General features: G+C 45.6%; 1 protein-coding gene across 6 annotated transcripts in view; it reads left to right on the top strand.

Annotated features, from left to right (window-relative positions):
- Nucleotides 1–16,206, top strand: part of arap2 (ArfGAP with RhoGAP domain, ankyrin repeat and PH domain 2) — a 116,627-nt gene continuing 100,421 nt past the window's right edge. For 4 of the 6 annotated variants that reach the window (XR_008835237.1, XR_008835235.1, XR_008835236.1 and 1 more), the window contains exons 1-7: nucleotides 1–108; nucleotides 3,974–4,803; nucleotides 5,598–5,680; nucleotides 10,170–10,246; nucleotides 10,557–10,621; nucleotides 11,860–12,213; nucleotides 13,064–13,133. Coding sequence is in view for 1 of the 6 variants with exons in the window: in XM_056443226.1 (XP_056299201.1) it covers nucleotides 4,040–4,803; nucleotides 5,598–5,680; nucleotides 10,170–10,246; nucleotides 10,557–10,621; nucleotides 11,860–12,213; nucleotides 13,064–13,133 (1,413 nt within the window). In the remaining 5 variants the exon portion in view is untranslated. Of the gene's footprint in view, nucleotides 109–3,951; nucleotides 4,804–5,597; nucleotides 5,681–10,169; nucleotides 10,247–10,556; nucleotides 10,622–11,859; nucleotides 12,214–13,063; nucleotides 13,134–16,206 lie in introns of all 6 variants that reach the window. The other 2 variants (XR_008835238.1, XR_008835239.1) reach the window with 2 other exon arrangements.

The raw sequence follows: 16,206 nt of genomic DNA, 5'->3' as shown, positions 1-16,206 counted from the left end.
CTCGCGACAGTCAACAGAGCGCAGCCGCAAACAACAACAGCAACAAACCACAAAGAAAGTGCGCCAAGCTCGACGCCCTGAGGTTTGTCTCCTGTTTTTAAGCCGCAGGTAAGCTTCGCTAACTATAACCACCTGACGCACTGCGACGTGTTACGTCAACACGCCCGGCTGGTGTATTGATTTACAACCGAAAGGAACTAACTTAAAGTTAAATAAGCTTCCTTTTAAAAACAATTACATAGTTTTGAAGTTTGTCAGAGTGCAAGTATGGCAGTTAGCGTCACTTCACCGTGTTCGTGTGCACATTAAACCAAGTGCAGTGAAGATGATGGAGTCGAACTGCGTCTCTATTCGTAGTGGCGTGGTACCCGTTTCCCCCGCAAGTGAAAACAATAATTAACTAACGCAATGCGCAACCCTCACTTGCGTTAACACGATACATTAATAACACCTTCAATTAAAACACAGTGCCGCTTTAACTACTTTCAAAAAGTGTTTTTTTTCTCCTTCATTTACCACCGTTTTAAATGATATCCTATTGAAGTCCAAACTAATTTCTTTAGCGTCAAACCAGGAAGAGGACACCAAGTGGACTTTGATCCCAGTTGGTTGGCTGAGGGATGTATGCAGAATTCTGAGGTGCTAGATGTGCATGCATGGGCGTGCATGCATGCCATGACTCACCCCCCCCCCCCCCCCTCGTGCTGTACCCATACCTGTGGTGTGCTTAGTGGGTGGAACTCATCTCGGGCAGCATGCTTACACAAGTAAAGTTTAGTTTAGCAGAAGAAATAATATCTTCAGAAATTACTGTTAGAAACTGCAGTCCTGTTGTATCCAAGTGAGCTTTGTAGCCAACATACTTTGCCTACACACACTCACACACACACACACACACACACACACACACACACACACACACACACACACACACGCACTGTGTTGCCATGCCCCTGTGGGATGTGCAAGCTGTTTATCTCGTGAAGTTCTCTTTTTTCCCCTCCCCTTATTGAACTTAACACCCTGTGGGCTTCGACATCGGGCGGTTTCTGTGGATCAAAACTATTGTGTGTGTGTGTGTGTGTGTGTGCGCAGCTGTGTGTGTGGGAGTATGAGCGCCGACAGGCAGAGTTGAGGAGCGGGCCACGGTCAAATGAGCTCGCAAGCTCCGGCGTGTGCCTGCGCTGGCTCTCCGCCACGATACAGGTCCCTGCATGTACACAGCTGCAACACACAGCTGGGCAGGTCCGGTGGACTGCAGAGGCCCCTCGCTATTGTGAGGACTGAATACTGTTGTGTGGAGCTGGGACTGTGTGTTCAGTGCAAACAAAATAGGGGAAACAAAGGTGTGAAGTGCTTTCGAGATGAGAGAGATCTACGAGAACACGAGCGATGTCATTCTGAGAAGAAGGACAAATACTTTGTGCGCGTTTGCGCAACGATCGCCTATCAGATTGTAGTCGGAAAATAGCCTCAAAGGACCTGAAGGTCAGTTTCAGTTCATGTTTATGATGAAAACGGCTCGTGTGGTAAAGCTCCCACGATGTTTACGCACATGCACACGCCGCAAGACTGTTTACGTGAAAGCGGAAGTAACACGTTGTCCCCTGCGCACCGTAGGTTTGCAACCCAAACGAGAAGTGGACTTGGCAAGATGTTGGTGTGTCTAACTGTGAGTTTGAAGTGTGTGTGTGTGTGTGTGTGTGTGAGAGAGAGAAATAGAGAGCAGTTGTGCCACACACTTCATTAGACTTTGAAGAGATGGTGTCAAAGCGCGAGGAAACGGACGCTTAACAGTAGCTTCGCCATTTCAGAGGGTTATTTAAAGTCGCCGGGCAGTGAGCTGCGATGTAAAGCTCGGACCTGTAAATTGTGTGATTTTTACAAACAATTTTTTTAAAAGGGTGACGATGTCAGTTGGCCTTTCCGGGTCCAGAAAGCCACTTTGTGTGTCATTTGATTTAAAAAATCGCACCTCGAGGTAAGTCTCAACCCAAAAGCTGTAACACCGGCCTGCTATTTCTTCACAGCAGTTGCCGTTTCCTGCCGTTGCATTTGAGGGCGCAATTCTGGGCACGTTTGCTCACTTGTCAATGAATGTAAAGCACATGCAACAGCATTGATCTTTTTGTTGTTGTTGTTGTTTTTGTTGTTGTTGCTGCAGGGAGTAGTAGTTTCGGGAGAGAGGCTTGTTCAATATATCGCTGAAATTGCACAACAGAATAAATATTGATCTCATGTCTGCGGGGTGATTTTGAAGCTACATCCAGGAGACGCTTAGCTTAGCTCAGCAAAAAGACTTGAATCAGGTAAAAAAAGAAGGAAAATCTGCACACCAGCAACTTTGAATTTTTTTAATTTTATCATTTTTTTAAAGTGAAAATGTTCTCGGTAAATTGGCGAGGCAGATGATGAGGCGGTGAGAATGCAAGACGTATGCAGAAATGAAATCATAAGCATGTGATGATTTTAATCTCTCCACAACACTCGGTGCTTGTAGTTCTGCTTCATCATAAACACAAAAAAGTGTTATTTGTGCTAATGAGCCATGAATATATTTCATTAACAGCCTGCAAGGCGCTGCTGAGGGCTCGACCCCAGCAATTAAAACCTCCAGAAAATTATTAGAATTAATATTGTTTTCCAAGTTTAAGTGTGAGGTACTTTATGTTTGTTTGTTGACGACCTAAATAGCCCTTTAAATATATAAAACAGTTGATATTTCTTATATGTTTGACAGTGAAAATCAGCCTGGGGTCAAATTGACCACCGACATTAAACATTGAATGGGGTCAAATTGACCCTAAAGGTAACAGGAGGGTTAAGCAAATGCTGGAAATGAATCGTTAAACTCTGTATCCTCATTGTGAGTCCTCGTCACGATGCAGGCCGCGGTCACCACGACACAACTTTAATAAAATGGTCGCCTGTCGAACCTCTTTTTATAAAAAAAGCAAATAACTGGTATTTACAGACGTGCATCGCTCCTGCTTCGCGCTCGGCTCTCCGTACCGCCTCCCAGGCCGCAGCTTCATTTTCACCGTACGCACGTTCGAGTGGTATCATCAGCAACTCGGTGTATTCCCCAAAAATGTCAAACTTTCCCCTTGATGAGGTCCAGTAATGTCATCAAAGTGTAAAAGACGGTAGAATTCAAGTCTTTAAATACATTTTCACCTGCAAAACAACCCTCCAAGACAAAATCCATATCCACTTAATCATCTGAGCTGGCAGAAAGATGCATCAATCGAGCCTTCCAGCTATATTGAAGTAGTTCTGTTCGATTTATTGGACATTTCACAGGTTAATAATTTAGCCTAAGTGGATTCCTGCACAGATTAAATTCAGTCTGCTATAGGTAATAAAGCCTCTTTAGTTTGCTGTTCTTTGTTACCCTCGCATTGAAAATGCGGAAGGTTATGTTTTGATCGCCGCGTATTTGTATGCGTGCGTGCGTGTTATTCGCATAAGTCCAAAAGTATTAAACCGAATCGCATGAAATTTGGTGGGATGGTTGGTTATTATCCGGGGACCATTTGATTAGATTTTGGGATCGATCGGGTCAAAGGTCAAGGTCAAGGTCATAAAAAGGTCAACATCTTCTTTGAATCGCATGAAATTTGGTGGGGTGGTTGGTTATTATCCGGGGACCATTTGATTAGATTTTAGGGATCGATCGGGTCAAAGGTCAAGGTCATGAAAAGGTCAAAATCTTCTTTGAATCGCATGAAATTTGGTGGGATGATTGGTTATTATCCGGGGACCATTTGATTAGATTTTGGGATCGATCGGGTCAAAGGTCAAGGTCATGAAAAGGTCAACATCTTATTTTTTACCATAGCACGGTCAATTTTTATCCAATTGGCATGCAACTAATGCCAACATGTTCATAATTCAATGCCCGATCCTGTGATATGCGAAGGTATGCGCTCTACCGAGTGCCCCTTCTAGTTTTTCTTGTGTGTGTCTCCAGTTTAAAGCCGAGCCACGACGTCCTCTGAATGTGTTCCTGATGTGCGGTCGGTGAGACGACGGCATCATGTCGGTGCCTCCGGAGCCGAGCCGGGGGATGGCGGAGTGGCTGTCCACCCTCCGCCTGTCCCAGTACGCCCCGTACTTCCAGAGCGGAGGCTATCGAGCTCTGGGAGACTGCAAGGAGCTCACCGACGACCGGCTCCTGGGGCTCAACGTGTTTCCGACGGGCCACCGTCGGCGCATCCTGCGAAGCTTGGAAGCGCTGGGGGTGAAGCAGACGAGCGGCGGAGAGGAAGACGACGACGACGAAGATGAAGAGGAGGGAGAGGTAACGAACGGGGTGCGCCGGAGGAGGCCCGTGCCGCACCCGAGACACGTCTTCCTGAAGGATAAGAAGAGGGGCGCGTCATGCCGGCCTCAGCCGGAGGAGAGGGGGGGCCGTCAGTCGGAGGGCAGTCGGACTCTGCCCCCGGGGGCCGGACTGGGAGCAGAACTCGAGGGCGGTCTCACGCCTCAACCGGCCCCGCGCGACCCCCAGAACATCCAAAGGGCCCTCCCAGAACACACCAGCGTCTCCGGCTCCTCCTCCAGCAGCAGCGACTCCCCCTCCATATTTGAGATTCCCTCGGATGGGGAGATCTCCTCAGAAGATCCCTCGCTCACTGGCGGCAAATGCGGTTTCCAAGGAGACATGGTGGACAACTCCATCTATGAGGCGCAGCCCCACTTCAAGGTGGCCCTCGGCCCACGGGTCACCCGCTCCTACCGACTGAGGCACCGGCCCGTGCCCAATATCCCCGATCTGACCGCGCCGCCGCTTCAGGACAGGTAACGCTTCAACCGGAACGGTTCAACGGTTTTTTTTCCTTCTTTTTTCGTGGGGGAAATGTACCGGTTGACTTTGTTGTGGAGCGGGCCGACGAGAGCCCAATCGTCTCACTTAAAGCTACGGCGTCTATTTTTGGGGACATGTTGAACTCTTCCTTCGAGTATAAAAGTTTGACGTAATGAAAGTTTAAGTTTGAGAACTATTCAAACGAGTTGGAGGAGCACTGGGAAAAGCACCTGGAGAAATAAATACATTTGCATGCTGAATGAATATGAAAACATGACTCGACTCATACGTTCACTTTGACACTGATGGAGCACCTGTGGCCTCGAGTTTCATTTGTGCATTTTGTGGACATTAATAACCCTCATTCTGATCATGGACTTCTGAAGCGTGAAACTAACTTCTTCTTCATGGTGTTACCTCTTCTTCTTCTTCTTGTTCTTCTTCTTCCTTCTTCTCCTGAATGGTGTTAGCTATTTTTCTTCTTCTCCTCCTCCTCCTTCTTCTCCTTCTTCTTCTTGTTCTTCTTCTTCTTCTTCTTAATGGTGTTAGCTATTTTTCTTCTTCTCCTCCTCCTTCTTCTTAATGGTGTTAGCTATTCTTCTTCTTCTTCTTCTCCTCCTCCTCCTCCTCCTCCTCCTCCTTCTTCTTCTTAATGGTGTTAGCTATTTTTCTTCTTCTTCTCCTCCTCCTTCTTCTTCTTCTTCTTAATAATGGTGTTATGCCTATTTTTCCAGCCCACATGCTTTCTCGGGGGGTTGTAATTCACCGATTTCTCGCCCTCCTCCAGGAGCGCCGCGTCAGCGCAAACAACCGGCCCCGAACACCCAACCGGCTCCCAGGGTCCCACCGGTGCAAGCGGCAAACAGAAAGGTACACCGCCTTTTCTTTTTCAGATGCAGCCGCTCTATCGTCTCCGCCATGAATATTTCATTCGTCAGTCGAGTCAGCGGCGCTGTTGTTTGCCCGGATGAAACAAGGGAGAGGAGATGAGGGGTGTGGGGAGGGGGGGGGGGGTTTGTTCAGTGGCTGTGTCGCGGGAAACTGCATCGCCCCCGTTTCCAGCAGCACGTCTCACTGGGAATATCTCTCACATCGCGTCCCTCAGCGAGAGCCTGCTGTGTATTCCTGTCACCCAGCCCTCCAAAGTTTTTGAGAAGTTGTTTAACTTTGCTAACAACACACAGGCGTGTAGTACAACCGGTACAAATACGTCGTGATATCCCCCCCCCCCCCCCCCCGCTGTCCGCGTTGGGCTTCGTCGACCCTCGCGTCTCATTTGCTGAAGGTTTCTACGCGAAGGTACGAGACTTTGAGAGTGCGGCAAGACGGTGAAGTGGGTTGGGAGGAAGAGGAGGAAGAGGAGATGGAGGCAAAGCAGGCGGAGAGACGGAGGAAGAGAGGGAGCCAGAGACGCTCCCCGAGCGGGGAAACACAGCGAGGTCTAGGCAAGGCGTTATTTGACGGATCATTTTACCCGAGCATATTTGAAGAGTTTATTCACTGATGAGATCTAAAAGTCTCGCGGTATTCAATCAAAACTTTCCGTTGCAGGCTGACAGAATGTTAATTAACACCACAACAACTTCACTTATAGGTTTTATTTTTTTTTCCACAAGGGAAATCTGTCTGTCTGGTGCTTCTTCAGCAGCTCTGCAGCTAAAAGCACACCAAGCAAGTCCTTCCATTCATGACTAAAACGTATGAATAATTACAGTTATAAGGCTACTTTTTAAGGCCGTATTAATGCACTTCTAAGGCTGTATTAATGCACTTCTAAGGCTGTATTAATACTCTTCTAAGGCTGTATTAATGCACGTCTAAGGCTGTATTAATACTCTTCTAAGGCTGTATTAATACACTTCTAAGGCTGTATTAATACACTTCTAAGGCTGTATGAATGCACTTCTAAGGCTGTATTAATACTCTTCTAAGGCTGTATTAATACACTTCTAAGGCTGTATTAATACTCTTCTAAGGCTGTATTAATACTCTTCTAAGGCTGTATTAATACACTTCTAAGGCTGTATTAATACTCTTCTAAGGCTGTATTAATACATTTCTAAGGCTGTATTAATGCACTTCTAAGGCTGTATTAATGCAATTCTAAGGCTGTATTAATACTCTTCTAAGGCTGTATTAATGCACTTCTAAGGCTGTATTAATGCACTTCTAAGGCTGTATTAATGCACTTCTAAGGCTGTATTAATGCACTTCTAAGGCTCTATTAATGCAATTCTAAGGCTGTATTAATGCACTTCTAAGGCTGTATTAATGCAATTCTAAGGCTGTATTAATGCTCTTTTAAGGCTGTATTAATGCACTTCTAAGGCTGTATTAATACTCTTCTAAGGCTGTATTAATACTCTTCTAAGGCTGTATTAATGCACTTCTAAGGCTGTATTAATGCACTTCTAAGGCTGTATTAATACTCTTCTAAGGCTGTATTAATGCACGTCTAAGGCTGTATTAATGCACTTTTAAGGCTGTATTAATACACGTTTAAGGCTGTATTAATGCACTTCTAAGGCTGTATTAATACTCTTCTAAGGCTGTATTAATGCACTTCTAAGGCTGTATTAATACTCTTCTAAGGCTGTATTAATACTCTTCTAAGGCTGTATTAATGCACTTCTAAGGCTGTATTAATGCAATTCTAAGGCTGTATTAATGCACTTCTAAGGCTGTATTAATGCTCTTCTAAGGCTGTATTAATGCACTTCTAAGGCTGTATTAATGCAATTCTAAGGCTGTATTAATGCACTTCTAAGGCTGTATTAATGCACTTCTAAGGCTGTATTAATGCAATTCTAAGGCTGTATTAATGCACTTCTAAGGCTGTATTAATACTCTTCTAAGGCTGTATTAATGCACTTCTAAGGCTGTATTAATGCACTTCTAAGGCTGTATTAATGCAATTCTAAGGCTGTATTAATGCTCTTCTAAGGCTGTATTAATACTCTTCTAAGGCTGTATTAATGCACTTCTAAGGCTGTATTAATACTCTTCTAAGGCTGTATTAATACACGTCTAAGGCTGTATTAATGCACTTCTAAGGCTGTATTAATGCACTTCTAAGGCTGTATTAATACTCTTCTAAGGCTGTATTAATGCACGTCTACGGCTGTATTAATGCACTTTTAAGGCTGTATTAATACACGTCTAAGGCTGTATTAATGCACTTCTAAGGCTGTATTAATACTCTTCTAAGGCTGTATTAATACTCTTCTAAGGCTGTATTAATGCACTTCTAAGGCTGTATTAATACTCTTCTAAGGCTGTATTAATACACGTCGAAGGCTGTATTAATACTCTTCTAAGGCTGTATTAATACTCTATTCAGGCTGTATTAATACACTTCTAAGGCTGTATTAATACATTTCTAAGGCTGTATTAATACACTTCTAAGGCTGTATTAATACATTTCTAAGGCTGTATTAATACACTTCTAAGGCTGTATTAATACACTTCTAAGGCTGTATTAATACACTTCTAAGGCTGTATTAATACTCTTCTAAGGCTGTATTAATACACTTCTAAGGCTGTATTAATACATTTCTAAGGCTGTATTAATACACTTCTAAGGCTGCACTTCCCTTTCTAAGCACCCGGCACATTTCAGCCTGTAGGGTTCCTGTGACATTGCGGTGGTGGTGACAGACATCACCTTGGTGCACTGAACTTGTTTTGCTAACTCACACGTCCAGAACAAAGGATATATGACTCTTTTTACATAAATATTTGCTCATGTATTGACATATGTAAACGCTTTCTTATATATTGCTGTAGAAAGTAACCGAACCGCAACCATAGCAACAATTTGCTAAAATAACAGCCCCTATTATTGTCACTATTAGTGATTATAGAAGGTAAACCGCTCTTGACTTGTATTATTCTTGAGCTATTCAGGAGTAAATTCCGGTGAAGCAGTGACTGAAATAATAAAGAGTTCGGTGTCTAATTTGAATTCAGACGGTGGCAATTTGTAAGAAAATCAATCTCCTCGTTAACTCCGAACTGATGGCGGCATCTAGGTCTCTTACCGGATGGCGAATTGAGAGAGAGAGAGAGAGAGAGAGAGAGAGAGAGAGTCTGTTCAGGACCAGATAAAGAAGCGGCGTGGACGACCGGGAGAGACAAAGAAGTCGGAGACAGAACCAGGGAGGGGAGGATGGAGGGAACCAGACGGGAATGGAGTACAGCGGCGTCCTGTGAGAGAACGGCGAGTGGCCTGAAGGTCGGCTGATAGATGATGACTGATGGTCGCCACATGCCCGCAGAGAGGGGTGGCTGTGTTGGAGTGGATTCCATCATCCAATAAACTGACCCCTTCATAGAGCTTACCCAGCACACTACATGCCCCTCGTGCCCTTCTGTAATGGTCTGCAATGTGTGTGTGTGTGTGTGACCGCCCGTTTCGTCTCTACGTCCGTGTTTTGTCTCGAGGCATCTTTATGTGTTTCGATCTCCGTCTGCGTGCATATGCTTCTCTCCGCCGGTGTCTGTGTGTGTGTGTGTGTGTGTGTGTGTGTGTGTGTGTGTGTGTCTCGCCCGGAGGCGGCGGTGTCTTCTGGCCCTCACAATCCTCAGGAGAGGGGCGGTGTCATTTTTCACAGTGACAGGCCGCGGCCCACGCAGGGTGGCCCCCAGGTCTCCAGACTAATAGTGTCTGGCCACACTCTCTCCGCTCTCCCCTCCTCCGTCTTCACTACCGCCGACCCAATCCCCCCCCCCCCCCCCCCCCCCGCAGCAGCCGAGACAGAGAAATGGCCTTGGAGGGAACTGGGTCTGTGTGAGGCACGCCGAGGAGCATCCTACTCCCAGTTGGGCAGGAGGGGGGGGGGGGAGGCACGGAGATAGGCACGCTGAGACGAAATGTAACAGGTTTACTGTTTCCAGGGATCAAGTGTTTTCACATGTATGCAGATCAATGAGTTGCTTTCATCAAAGGGCACCGAGTGATTTTACATTTGACTGGAACAATCCGTCTAACCCTCCTGTTACCTTGAGGGTCAATTTGACCCCATTCAATGTTTAACGTCGGTGTTCTTTGGGGTCAATTTGACCCCAGGCTGTTTTTCACTGTGTCAAACATATAAGAAATATCAACTTTTTAAATATATTTAAAGGGCTATTTAGGTAGTCAACAAACACATAAAGTACCTCACACTTAAACTTGGGAAACAATATTAATTCTAATAATTTTCTGGAGGTTTTAATTGCTGGGGTCAAATTGACTCCGAGGGTAAAATATGTTAGTAAATGTGAAGGCAACAGGCGGGTCAACGCCGCGACGTGAAAACAAAACACTGTTGTGTTATCTGTGTCCTTTTTTTCTCTCTCTTTTTCTTCTTCTTTTCAGCTCCACTTCAAAGAACCGTGACGCCTATCGCTCCCTACGGAGAGCTGTTCCTGTACAACAACCCCGAACGCACTCCGGTAAGTCGGCGCTCGCTCCCAAGAGTGGACAGTGAGCAGCGGCTTAGCAAAGAGGAACAGGCGCCTCTCGGATCTCCCAACACTTGTCGGTGGCGTTTCGACCACACCGAAACTTCCCTCTCGGTGTGAATGTCGTCACCGCGGACAACGCGGCGCAGTGGAAATATGTGCTCGTTTCAGTTTGGCCACCTGAGGTTAATGGAAATGTCAGCCGGCCACTAAAGTGTTGAGCGATAACGCGATAACGCCGTCTGACAGGAAGACGGGCGCCTTCTCTCCGTCTGATGCTAATCTCCTGTGTGCTCTGTAGGACCACGGCGCTAAAGACGGGCGACCGAGGGGCTTTAAGGACCAGATGAAACCGAAGAAACAGAGGTAGGGTCCGCTGATGTACTGCCGCTGTACCCACGGATCTGGAAACCTCAACTTTAACCCTCCTGTTACCTTTATATTTCCTGACATATTTTACCCTCGGGGTCAATTTGACCCCAGCAATTAAAACCTCCAGAAAATTATTAGAATTAATATTGTTTTCCAAGTTTAAGTGTGAGGTACTTTATGTTTGTTTGTTGACTACCTAAATAGCCCTTTAAATATATAAAAAAGTTGATATTTCTTATATGTTTGACACAGTGAAAAACAGCCTGGGGCCAAATTGACCCGAAAGAACACCGACATTAAACATTGAATGGGGTCAAATTGACCCTAAAGGTAACAGGAGGGTTAAGAAAGAGTGGCAGCCACGTTGAAGCAATTCTGCATTTTAAATGACGAACACAAGACATGGTTTGAGGCAATAGTTCTACATTTTCTACACGCATGACTGGAGGCCTTCTTAAAGGTTGGAAACATGCATGTAGATTATTATTCTTATTCTTCCATTACATGTCAATTAGCTGACGCTTTTATCCAAAGCGACTTACAATCATTTTACATTCATACACACAGCTACAGGGAGCAATTCAGGGTGAAGTGTCTTGCTCAAGGACACATCGTGTAGGGCGGGGATTGAACCGCCAACCCCCTGATTGAAAGACGGACCTGCTGACCTCTGACCCACTGACACGTGTGTGATCAGAACCACGTCATGTCTTATTTGCTAAGTACAGTCAGGTTGTAACCATTTTATGTCCGTTCCTGTTGTTGTTGTGAAATAGGTACGACATGTAAGAAAAAAGTAAAGTTTAAAATGTAAAAATAAAAGTTTTACGTCTAAAAATTCTATATAAACAAAAATACATACACTACCGTTCAAAAGTTTCCATCAACTATCACTCCAGTGTTCTAATGGTACATTGTGTTTGCTAATCGCCTTAGAAGACTAATATCTGATGAGAAAACCCTTGTGCAATTATGTTAGCACAGCTGAAAACAGTTATGCTGGTGATATAAGCTATACAACTGGCCTTCCTTTGAGCTTGATGTTTGTAGAACAAAATTAATACTTCAAATATTAATCATTATTTCTAACCTTGTCAACATTTTATATTCATTTGATAAATAAAAGTGTGATTTTTCATGGAAGACACGAAATTGTCTGGGTGACCCCAAACTTTTGAACGGTAGTGTACGACGTGTTGTCAGGCCGGTTCCTTTTTTTCATGGTCCCACAGAAAGAAGATACTGAAACGGAAGAAATCCAAGGAACACGTTCCCCCCCCCGCTGCAACGCTCCCCGACCCCCACCAAGACGACTACTCAACGGTGGACGAGTGCGCCGGCGTTTTGCCGCGAGCCGGCTTGAACCCAAGTTTCCCGGCGAACCCCGAGGGTCTCGCCGTGGGCCCGGCGGCCTCTGGCCCCGAGGACGGATCTCTGACGATGGTGGAGTGTGACCTCTACTCGGATCCCGCCGGCGCTCTGGGGGTCGCGGCACGGCCGGACATCTCTCCGTACGCCTGCTTCTACGGAGCCCCCAAGCACCAGGTGCTCAAAGTGGGTTGGCTGGACAAGCTGTCGCCTCAAGGGTAGGTCGCCGTGCTGCCGAAGGTCGTTCGAGGAATTGTTCTCAATCCGATGATAATGATGCGCGATCGATCTCCTTGAACTCATCGCGGAGGTCATCCGGCAGCTCGGTGCGTAGGTCGCGTTATGAATGTGTATTTAACGCTCTCGCCTTTCACCCCATCGACCCAAATCGGGCCTTGTGTCACTTCCGCAACGAGTGGCGTGGAAAGTCACCGCCGATGTCAGTACTTCCTGTTCCTTCGCAGGCCCCCTATTTCATTCGGCGCTCTTACGACAACTCCCCCAACGTGTCTCCCACCGTTTGAGCCTGATGCATGGCGGTAGATGCGGAGCGCCTGAAGTGGGTCCATCCATAATGCGCTGCACGGGCGGGCGGAAGGGAAGACGGGTGATAACGTTGGAGTATTGAGATGCAAAATACGTTGGCCCTCACTTAGTTTGGCTTCTCTGGCAGCATAACATTTATTTCCCAGAGTCTCTGCGCGCAACCTGCTTCGCCGTTTGCTCCGAGCCCGAGCTATCAATCATTTACTTCCTTTTTATATTCTGCCTCCCCCCACCCCGATTTGCATAGATCTGGCAAACCGCCCATGGCTGTTGAATATTCAAAATTGAAAGTGCCCATTTGTTTTGATTATGCTAATTGACAGCTGTTGATACAACTCTTGACATTAATGAATCAATGGCACTCTTCATGAAATATGAGTACCTGTTCAGAGCGGATTTAGTCACCGGCTTACTGCCTCGGCGCGTTTAGATCAGCGTTGTTTCTTCAGCTCCAAAAGTGGGTTAGTTCGGTCCGTTGAGCCAGGCGGATTGAATTCACACCTCACCTTCTCGTCTTCGCAGGAACTGCGTTTTTCAAAGGAGGTGGGTGAGATTTGACGGAGAGAGTCTGGCCTACTACAACAATGACAAGGTACGGTGAGCGCCAGAGGAACACGCGCACCACGCTCACGCCTTCCTTCCTTCCCTGCCGACACGCCCACATCCTCCGCGGGCACGCTTGCGAAGTAAACCCCTCGGACAGAAATCTAGCGTCCCATTCTCGTACCCTTTCTCCCCCCCCTTCTCATCGTCATCATCAACATTAGCTCGGCAGAGGGAAGAATGTGGGCAAGGACGGAGCGACATTACGCCGCGAGCGACAGGCCAGCATTCTCTGCCCGCTCAGCCGTACGTCGATGCTGGCGTCCGACCAGTTTCCCCCCCGAGCGAGAAGGAAGGAGAGGAAGGGTAGACTTCTCTCCTTTTGCCTCCCTCAGCAGTTCTCTCTCTGCCCCTGCACCTCTCTCCATTCTCCTTCTGTCTGACAGCCGAGTTTGAAATTTCGCTTAGCAGTGCCTGCCTCACCATCAGAGAGAGAGAAAGAGGGGGGGAGGGAGGGAGGGAGGGAGGGAAGGGGTTGGGTGCGAGCTGAAAAAGCAGAAAGTGGAGAGCAGGCAGACCGAGATGCAGGCGATATGGAAGCTTCACCTCCACCTGTTTAGTTTGAAAACTTTTAATATTGAGATTTTAACCTTTACAAATGTTTTTTTTTGGGTGAAGAATGTAATTTCTCTTGCATTTTACATAATACACTTTTATATATGTATATATACATATTTTTATATATTATTTATTTATATATATATATTTCTATTTATTATTATTATTATATATATATATATATTATTTATTTATATATATTTATATTAGGGCTGTCAATCGATTAAAAAAAATTAACTAATTAATCGCACATTTTGAAATTGCGATTAAAAGTTTGTTCCTTCTTTTAAAAGACAAAACTTCACACAGAGCTGTGTTTTCAAAGAGGCTCCTACCTATAAAGTGCCAGCGAGGTATTTAATATCGTGGATGATAAATTGTTTCTTCAGTGAAACATCAGATTAGTAAAAAAAAAGAAGTATATTGAGACCCCATTGGTCCTGTCATCTTTAACATTGAACAGCAGCAGAACCAGTGGCCTTGGTAACTGACTGACATTCAAATATGTCACGTTAACCCTCTGGAGGCTGGGCTCATTTTATACATTTTACAACAAACAAAAAAATTCACCTTTTAAAGGCGTTTGCATATGACACATACCCACGTGTGTTATACATCAAACATTCCAGAACAATCTCAGCTCTATTCAATGAGGCTCATTGTCCTCGCGCCGTGTTCTCTGCTCTCTGACTGACAGGCTTCTATAGAGCTCCCCTGTGAGGTGGGAGGTCCTTTGTGATTTACTGAGTGTTCATTGGTTGTTTTTTTCCCGAAATGTTGACAGACAAACGGATTGACAAATCACGTTGAAGGTTTCGTGTGACGAGTTCTTTCCGCGCCGCGTCACCCGACACGTCGCCCCTTTGTTCCTCTGTGTATCAGAGGGGGAGACGGGAGGAAGGAGGAGCAGGAGGAAACCCGACTGATTCATCCACGAGTTAAACTGATTTCTGCTCCTTATTTTCGCTGAGAAATAATTGTTTTAAAAACGGAAACAGTGTCAAACCGTACTACCGCGGTTTAAAAAAATAAATTAAAAAAATAAAAATAAAAATTTGCGTTAAAATATTTTAGTGCGTTAACGCGGCCAAATTAATCGCATCGATTAACGCGTTAACGCTGACAGCCCTAATTTATATATTATTTATTTATATATATATTTATTTTATTTTATTTATTATTATTATTATATATATTTATATATTATTTATTTATATATATATATATATGCAGACTTTCCAAATCAATCTTCCCTCACACTGCATTACCACGCAACAACTGACGGAAAAATCAGTCGATATGATTGTCCAATTGATTATTATTGTGATGTGAATTACACACAAAAAGACACTTAGCTGTTGAGTATACATTTAATTAGAGGAGCTCAAACCTTCTCAAACCCTGGTTTTATCCCTTTTAATGCACACAGTCTGTGCTCCCTATTCTTCAGCGACCACAACCTCAGCTGACATTCTGTGCTTTACCTTCATGTTCCTGCTAATGACCGTTGGATGTCTCTAGAACAAACACATTTCTGTGTGTGTGAGAGCGCGACCTTGGCGCCGCTTCCCAGGGCCGGCTCGCTTCCACTGCAGCAGCACGACATCACAATCAATGATGTGGGACCTGTCTGCCGGAGCCCGCTCGTTAATCACTTACTAATTATAGCCCTCCGTGTTCTCTCCTTCCCCTCGTTTTCTCTTTCCATTGCATTTGTTGCTTTATTTGTCGGGACACGCTCCGTCGCCGGCAGAGCGGGAACCGGCGGGGGAGGCCGGGCGAGTCGGCACTTTTTACGCCGTGTTGGCGTAGGCGCGACAGATTCTGGAAAGATGAAAGTTTGTCTGTGTTAAGACCCCCCCCCCCCCCCTGAGAAAGCAGCGGGCTTCATCATGTTTCGGGGTGAGCGGAGCGGTCGAGTACAATCTCTCCGTCATCCCCGCTATGTGCGGCCAGCTGACGCTCCGCGCCTCCATGGAGGGAGCCGACTAGAAAGTCTCTCGGCGCCGCTTCACGTCAGAAATTGAAATATGAGTCTTTGGCTCGCAGTGCAGAGGCACGCATGTGTGTGTCTTCTGCTCTGCCCCGAGCAGACGGCTCCCATTACGAGTCATTTTTTTCTTCCCGCGCTGTCATGTCGCACACAATTGATCTCAGACCAGGTCTATTGATTATAGGAATCCTCTGGAGACTATTCATCTTCCCAAGTACAAGACGTGTTGCCGACTCCTTCCAATGGAACTGGGCCTTAATGTCGCTGTATAGTGTCACGCCTGAATTTGCATATTGATGACGTCATCACATATTTAACTAGAACGGGCACTCGGTAGAGCGCATAGCTTCGCATATCACAAGATTGGGCATTGCATTATGAACATTTTGGCATTAGTTGCATGCCAATTGGATAGAAATTGACCGAGCTATGGTAAAAAGAAGATTTTGACCTTTTCATGACTTTGACCCGATCGATCCCAAAATCTAATCAAATGGTCCCCGGATAATAA

This window comes from Pseudoliparis swirei, chromosome 21 (assembly GCF_029220125.1).
Source record: "Pseudoliparis swirei isolate HS2019 ecotype Mariana Trench chromosome 21, NWPU_hadal_v1, whole genome shotgun sequence".
Taxonomy (NCBI): Eukaryota; Metazoa; Chordata; class Actinopteri; order Perciformes; family Liparidae; genus Pseudoliparis; species Pseudoliparis swirei.
This window is presented reverse-complemented; position numbering and strand designations above follow the sequence as displayed.